At 42.6% G+C, this 8,089-nt stretch overlaps 1 protein-coding gene across 1 annotated transcript; it reads right to left on the reverse strand.

Moving 5' to 3' along the window:
* Positions 1 to 232: 232 nt before the first annotated feature.
* On the reverse strand, positions 233 to 6,592 carry ifrd1 (interferon-related developmental regulator 1). Its single transcript, XM_047575648.1, has 12 exons — positions 6,370 to 6,592; positions 4,578 to 4,682; positions 4,347 to 4,428; positions 3,166 to 3,290; positions 2,887 to 3,044; positions 2,674 to 2,724; positions 2,326 to 2,504; positions 2,098 to 2,206; positions 1,788 to 1,922; positions 1,462 to 1,590; positions 1,071 to 1,166; positions 233 to 945 (listed from the first exon to the last, which is right to left on the reverse strand). The coding sequence occupies exons 1-12, from the start codon at positions 6,398 to 6,400 to the stop codon at positions 859 to 861; spliced, it is 1,287 nt and encodes a 428-aa protein (XP_047431604.1). The 5' UTR covers positions 6,401 to 6,592; the 3' UTR covers positions 233 to 858.
* Between the last annotated feature and the right edge of the window lie 1,497 nt (positions 6,593 to 8,089).

Below are 8,089 nucleotides of genomic sequence, written 5' to 3' on the forward strand. Positions count from 1 at the left end.
TATAAAAGAGACGAGGTGGACGCGTGGGAGTAAATAGGCTGCGCTCGACGTATGTTACTGGGTCCCATTATGTTCAACTGTGGAAAGGCAGAGGAAAGGGGGGGAGCGCTCACTCACCCTCACCTTGGCTGCAGAAATCCTTCACTTTGATATGTGGAAGCCACAGTATAATGAAAACAAATCTTCATTAATCCCCCTCTATCAAACATGAAAGAAATAACTAAATAACTCATTACAGCTTTTTCAGTGTTTATTTCACCATCTTTGCCCTCTAAGAGTACAGACCCAATACTAAACACAATATTCACCGAGGTCATACATAAATAATATGCCAATAACTAGGTAGTTAGTGCAACTTAACACAAATTAATTAAAAGGTTAAGTCAGTCACGTGTCTTAACAGCAACTTAAACGGAACTACAAGGTGCAGGATAAATTAAATGACTATCTAACGAAATGCTGGCAGAATGTTATAACTTATCTCAATGTTCAAGAAAAGGCCACGTAATGAAACACGAGGAGAACACAAATATACACGCTATGTACAACAACACCACTGTCTTCTGTGGATATACAGTATTAAAGTTACACTACGCCCGGGATCTCTCATTTCATCGTCAAACACTCGCCTCCTGCCGATTTGCTATAAAAATGATTCTTTGCTCATTACGAAGCAAAGCCGCTGGGATAAAACTTCAAGTCTGACGGAAGGCGAGTGTCTGACACGAATGGATTTCGAGGGGGGGGGAGGACAATCACGCGAGCACACGCATGTGGTATTCCCACCTTAAAAAAAAAAGCAAAAAATAAAAAGCAGGATAGCATGATAAATTATCTATTACAGTGGAGACAAAAAGATTAAAATTCTCCCACATCTATCCTCTTGTCCCTGAACTTGCTCCTGGCCTTGGTCCGAGCCTTGAATGCAGCCGAGTTGTGGAGGTGCTGCAAAAGTAGATAGAAAGCATTTTAATTATTTATTTTAAATTAATTAAAAAAAAAAAAAAAAAAAAAAAGCGAGAGAAGGAGGCGATATAGGAGCTCAATTGATCGGTTCAGTGCACACCTACCCTTTCAAAGCGAGAGATTTTCATGGCCTTCATTGTGGCGGAATCAACCAGCATAGGTGGTCCCAGTTCAAAGACGTCTCTGATGAATTCATTTGCCTGGTTGGAGAGAAGTTAAATATCAGTGAGAACAATGCACACAATCTCAGCCATCATGCAGATGGTTTAGTTATGTGGCTGTAATTAATTTATCTCGTTGTTAATTTGAAATATTGCAGGTTTTCTACAGACCAGACTACAGATATGCAACATATTACTTAACATATACTTAACAAAGTAGCACATTTATTAAGTTGTAGTGCAGAAGAAAAGCCCTCACTCTTATGCAGCTTCAATTTTGATGCAATATACATATACAATACAATTAATGTATAACCTTAAATTAAAGACAAACCTGCAGGTGGTAGTTCATCCCGGAGCCCACAAACTCTCTGAAGGCGTCGTAGGTCCTCTTTCTGACCCAGCTGTCAATGGTCATGCGCTCCGTCCCAAAGCGAATGGTTTCAGATTGGAAGTCGCCCTCCTGGAACAACACACAGGGAGGTGATGAAAGAAATGACCAACGACTGCAAATCCAACAACCTGAACCATTCTCATCCATTAGTTTGATTTTTTTCCCCCCCGCTCTTCAGCCCTTCACTCCCAATTCCCCTTGAATAAGAGGAGGAAAACCTTGGAAATGCAAACCGATATCCGCCTGCGGCGTTGACAGACACTCACCTCCACGGCCTTGAGCACGTCCCTGAACACCGAGCGCTGCTTCCTCTTGTCCGTCTTGGCCCTGTGCTTGTTGCAGTCTGTGGCCAGCGCGTTCAGTTTGTCACACAGGTCCTCCCAGCCGTCAAACTCAAACTCCTGGAGAGCCAGAGAGAACGAATCGCTGCATTTATGACCCAATTATAAAGTCAGGAAAAATGGATATCACACTGGACACCCACCATTGAAATTAGGACAAAATGTATAAAGCTTTTGCATCCAGCATTTTACTGACTATTTAAAAAAAAAAGAAAAGAAAAAGAGGTGAACTTACAGAGTCCATGTCCCTGGCCACCTCAAAAAGCAACGCAATAGTCTCTCCTGCGGCAATTCTCATGTTGACATCGTCACTCTCAAGCAGCCTGTGTAGTTTAGGCAAGTGTCTGCACGACAAAACACAACCATCCAATTGTTTATGTGCTAGTTGGGTCAGCAGCGTAACCATAACAACAGAACTCTTTGCTGCGAAACTTGGCTGAAGCGCCGACGGCCGGGATCTTACTTGTGCAGGATGTCTTTGAGCTGGTTGGCACTGCAGATGGTCAGCAGCAGGGCCCAGGACAGCAGGGCGTTGGTGTGGAGCTGGCTCATCTGGGGACTGATCGTAGGGCACGTGCCGTCCGCCCTCGCGTACGACCGGGTGAACAAGTTCTCGAAGCACTCCATGGTGGCCTGCACGTCCTGGAGGAGGAAGCAGCGGAAAAGTTACAACCAGCCAAACAAGCAACAACAACATGTTTGAGACAGATCTGATAGCGGAAATATGTGACATATATGACAAAAAGGATGTCGGAGACATGGCACAGCAGTTTGCCCTCAAGTTCAGACATGTTGACAAAAAGAGACGTACCAAGATGTCGTCTTCTGCGACTAATGTACAGAGACCCAGGCTTGTCGCCACCTATTAGAGAAGAGACAGACTTTAGTTAGTTGACATGTAAAAGTCCAAACAGACCTCAGAGTAGCAGGTACAGGAAGGATGATTTTTAACAACTCGTCCAAAAATGCATTCTTCCACAAGATCTGCAGCAAACGAACAAAAAAGAAAAAAGCAGATACTCACAGCCTGTCTGGCTTGTATGTTTGCTGATCCATCAGCCAGGATGTTTTTGAAGATTGGTTTCAGGGTCTTCAACACCTCCTCGCTCTCGATTCCCGAGCCCAGCTGGATGCAGAGCAAGCAGGCTAAAGAAGCTGCTGCTCGCTGCTCATCACCTTTGCCTGACAGAGGAGGAGTCGGAGGAGAATCGGTGTCAACCACAAACGCATGAGTTGCTAAAGTATTGGATAAAAAGTAATGATTGCGCCATCAGTTAAACAGCACCAATATAATTTCCGGTACCTTTCTTGAGACAGCGCTCGATGCTGTCTGTGATGGTCATCCTCCTCTCCGAGATGAACTCATACAGGATCCGTGTGGCCATGGCCGCCTTAAGCCCATCCAGCGCCCCCTGTCGGGTCTTAGCACTGAAGAAACAGGAGCACAAATGATTACAACTCTCTTTCAATATCAACCGAGCCGTGATCCGCGACATTGAAGTGTCATTATACAACGTTTCCCATGTAAAATATTATGTGTAGTATTTATGGAGGTAAAGAAAGTGGCAATATTGTATGTATATGTGAAGTAGGGTTGACATTTGAAAACTGCTTTAAGCGCAAATATTTAATAACCAACTGAAATGGACAGTGAAGCAGCGCCTCTGGTTGCATCTCTACTTTAATATCGTGACATTCAGCAGACCAATGGTGACCGGCCTTTTTTGGGAGACGTCTATTTTTAGCATGGCCGCGCTACAAACATCAATGGCTGCATTAGCACCGACGCTAGATTTCCACTTATATTCAGAATATCACCCCAGAAAGCACCTCACTGAGAACACAGCAGCCTATTTGAAGGGGATTTTCCGATTGTGCCGAGAGGCGTGGCGTAAACACTCCTAACCTCCTAAGCCGTGTACGTTGCTGCACATGTTTGCCCCATGACGAGTAAACGTGCATTGATGTGCTAAATTTCCCTGAGGGACAGAAATAAAGCGGCACCAAAACATCTCAGTCTTTTTCTATGTAATGAATTCAGTGTTCAAAAATAGTCATTTCTGGTAGACTCAGTGCTCCACAGTGGTCAAAATCCATTTGCACCTTTCAGATGAGTTCTATTCTGATACATGTTCTGTGGTAAATAAACACAGACTTTATTTTGGGTCCGAGCTGAAGAAATTTAATGTGAAGAGCTTTCTCCAAGCTACATGATGAATTTAAAGTTTGTTTTCCGTGGAATAATATGACGCTATATCACCTACCTACTTTTCTTCACTGTTCATCGTAACCGTAAGTATATTCTTAGCCTGAAGTATGAAGGATTAAACTCAAGTAACTACACATCAACAATCTTTTCGTTCAGGAAAAAAATCTTGGCAGGATAAAGTCACTTTGATCTTTGTTTGCTCAGACATGTCGCAGTATGCGAGCCACAAATTCGTAAATAGACTGTTAAAAAAAAAAAAAAAAGTGGAATTTCACCTCTTGTCCACTGTGCTGTCTATAAACCCCTTCAGCTTGTACTGGAAATCCTCCTGGGCTGCGTCCTCGCTGGCCTCTCCACCTAAAAACATGACAACATGTGGTAAACAAACACTCCTCATGAGTAAGAGGGGAAAAAAAAAAAAAAAAAAAATGCGGACGGAGGTTGCACATGTACGCGCAAGCTGAAAACAAAGACCAGAGAACACAGAGTGCAGACACGAGCCTTACCTTCATCTGCTACACTGGTGGCGTCACTGAAGCTGCTGCAACGACTGAGGGTCTCGATGGAGACGTCCTCGTCACTGAAGGGCTGCACAGCTCCATGCTGGCCTCCTGAAAATTAAAACAGGAACATAAGCACAGAAAGCGTAATCCCAACCTAATCAAATTCATTCCTACAATGCGGCAGGTCTGCGTGAGCCCATTATGTAACCCAAGCTCCACACAGGTACTGTGGCAAACGCGGCGGTTATCTAATCAGTCATATGTCCTTAGCAGGCCTTATCCTGCTGGTCCGCTCATTATCTCGTAGGAAAATATACTGCGTCCTCAGGGTCAAGGGGGAGTCGCACGAGTGTTGCCGGTGAAAAACGCAACAGGGTGTGCCAAGTAGCAAGGACACGGGTCACCAAGAGCACGCTACCATGACGTGACAGAAAAACATGACAATCTGCCAGAGCGCTTACTGCCTGAATTGTAAAGCTAGTGTTCAGAATAGATGAGTATGGTTTTGGTGCGGTCCAAAAATACACGTGGCGGCCGTCACGTGTCATTGAGGGAAGGAGGAAGCAGGCACTCCGTCGGTCCAAAGTCCACACCAAGATCGTAATTGTTTAAACATGAAAGGAAGTTGTTGTTGTTCACACACACACAAACACACAGTATCAACATGACATGACAGCTACTTAATGTCTCACAGCTAAAAGAAAAAACAAAAGGTGTTAAAATCTTAAATCTGTTTTAGCTTAATTAAAAAAAAAAAAAAAAAACTTCTGGTTGCATTGGTTGTGGAAAAAAAAAGTTAAACTATATGATCTAAAGCAAATAAACTGTAACCAGACCCAGACTCAACAGGCTTTTGTGCCTCGACCTGAATTCACCTCAGTCTGGGAGACATGTTGGCAAGCTGATTACTGGAAGAGCACGCTGTCACAAAAGGACGTGAAAGGAACTATTCAATAAATGATAAAAAACGCTTTGGCCAACTCTTAACAGCTGATTATAATAATGATTAAAAAAAAAAGAAAAAAAGACTATCTGTGCGTCCATGTGTGGACGTGGACTGTTTTTTTTCCTCAGACAGCTGATTTCTGAGAATAACACCGGGCGCCGCCTCTTTTCAAACCCCTCTCTCTGGAGTCCAAAATGTCCGCCTTTAGAGGCTAAAAAAACCCTCCACAATAACAAACACACACACTAATCATACTTAGCTTGTATACTAGTTTAATATCGGCTACTGAATGAATAACATTAGCTATAAATTCGAATAATGAAGAATTGAAGTCGGTTTAGAGACGAGACGACCTGACTTTACTTGACTTCTATATTGTTTTTGTTGTGTACTCCCAAAACAATACCATTTATGTCATCCTCTTTCGAGGCGAAAGCTCGTATATTAATTTAAATAATGTTTACCTAGCAACCACATGTGTGTTTTCGTGCTAGTACGAAGTGGCTATAAAGCTAGCTAACGTTAGCTTACAGACTACGATAATAATCAAGCTCTTTTTATAAACATACTATTGTCTATAGCCACAAAATAATTGTTTTATTAATATCAACACATCGACAGACTCTCGTACTATAGCACGTTTTATCTGTAGTGGAGATGCTTTGTGTGAAAGGAGCTAGTCAGACATTGTGTTTTGACGTGTCTCGGCCTCTGACGCCTGTAGTCCGAAATATAAACACGTTGAACTCCACTCAATGGACTGGCAACTCACAGAGAACTACAACTACCACGAGCAAAGATACGTCACATAAGCTAGGCCGGGAGCAATGCGCCCGCCCGTTTACTCACCCCTGCTATTCTTCTTTTTAGTCCTTGGCATTTTCGTGCAGATACGTGTTAAATTTGATCCAAAATCAGCCAATACACGACCAGCTTTTATTGTATTGTCTCGTAAAAGGAAAATACTCCCGTGGCACACTGGATAAAAAGAAATCGGAAGCGATCTTGGAGATAAACTGTTGGCCGAGACGATACATTTTCCCTCATCAAACCAGGGCTGCGCGGAGAACAGAGCGGCTCCGCATTTATACCGGCAGACATGTCACGAGGAGGTTTCCCGGCATCGCCGACCAATCCCGGAATAGGAACAAGCGTCGCGTGTGTTCGCGCGTGACGCATTGAAGGGACGCACGGGAAGTCTGCAGGTTTGATTATTTTGGTTAAACGTGGATCATTGACAGGTTTAAACTAAGTTGACACCATTTATGTTACATAACCCCTATGTAAAAGACCACTGTGTAAATCTCATTCTTAATAAAAACAACTAAACAAAATAATTATATATATATAGATTATGGTTTAGACAAACTCATAAGCAGTTAAGTAACTTTTATATTGTAATATATGGGGAATTGTGTCACTTTTCAAATCTGGTCTTCACGGGCGGGAATAAACACCTGTTGTGGGGGATATATTCATTCTTACAATGAATATATGCTGACATATGCTGCTGTGATAAAGTTGATATTGTGAACATAGAGCTCTGTGATGCTGTTGATATCGTGACCCTCTGTGTTGCAGCTAATATTAAGATTATAGAGCTCTCTCTAATGAAGTTGATACTGTCATTATAGAGCTCTATGATGGTAAATGGTCTTTACGCTTTTCTACCTCAAAGCGCTTTTACAGTCAGAGACACATCCACCCATTCGCTCACACAAGCACACACACATTCACACACCAGCGCCAGTTGCACTGGGACCGCTAACCCTTCGGTTCATGGACAATCCACTCTACCTACTGAGCCATAGCCGATGGAGATGATATTGTGATCGAGCTCTGTGACACAGTTGATACTGTGATCGTAGAGTTCTATGATGCAACTGATATCGTGACTGTATAGCTCTGTAATGAAGTTAATACTGTCATTATAGAGCTATATGATGGAGTTGACATTGTGATTTTAGAGCTCTGTGATGCACTTGATATTGTGATTGTAGAGCTCTGTGATGCACTTGATATTGTGATTGTAGAGCTCTGTGATGCCATTGATATCATGATCATAGAGCTCTGTGATGCAGTTGATATCATGATCATAGAGGCCTGTGATGCAGTTGATTTTGTGATCATATAGGTCTGCGAAGCAGTTAATATCGTGATCATATAGCTCTGTGATGCAGTTGATATCATGATCATAGAGCTCTGTGATGCAATCGATATCGTAATCATCTAGCTCTCTGATGCAGTTGAGATAGGGATCATAGAGCTCCATGATGTAGCTGATATTGTGATAATAGAGCTCTGTGATGCAGTTGATACTGTCATCGTAGAGCTCCATGATGCAACCAATATTAAGATTACAGAGCTCTGTAATGAAATGCTGAGATACTGTCATAAAAGAGCTCTATGATGGAGTTAATATCGTGATTGATTGGGATCGTGATTAACATAGAGCAGTTGATCACGATATGAACTGTAACACAGAGCTCTATAATGCAGCTGATATTGTGATGCAGTTGATATCGTGATCATAGAGCCCTGTAATGCAGTTGATACTGTGATTATAGAG

The sequence above is a fragment of the Mugil cephalus genome, chromosome 22 (genome assembly GCF_022458985.1).
Source record: "Mugil cephalus isolate CIBA_MC_2020 chromosome 22, CIBA_Mcephalus_1.1, whole genome shotgun sequence".
Classification (NCBI taxonomy): Eukaryota; Metazoa; Chordata; class Actinopteri; order Mugiliformes; family Mugilidae; genus Mugil; species Mugil cephalus.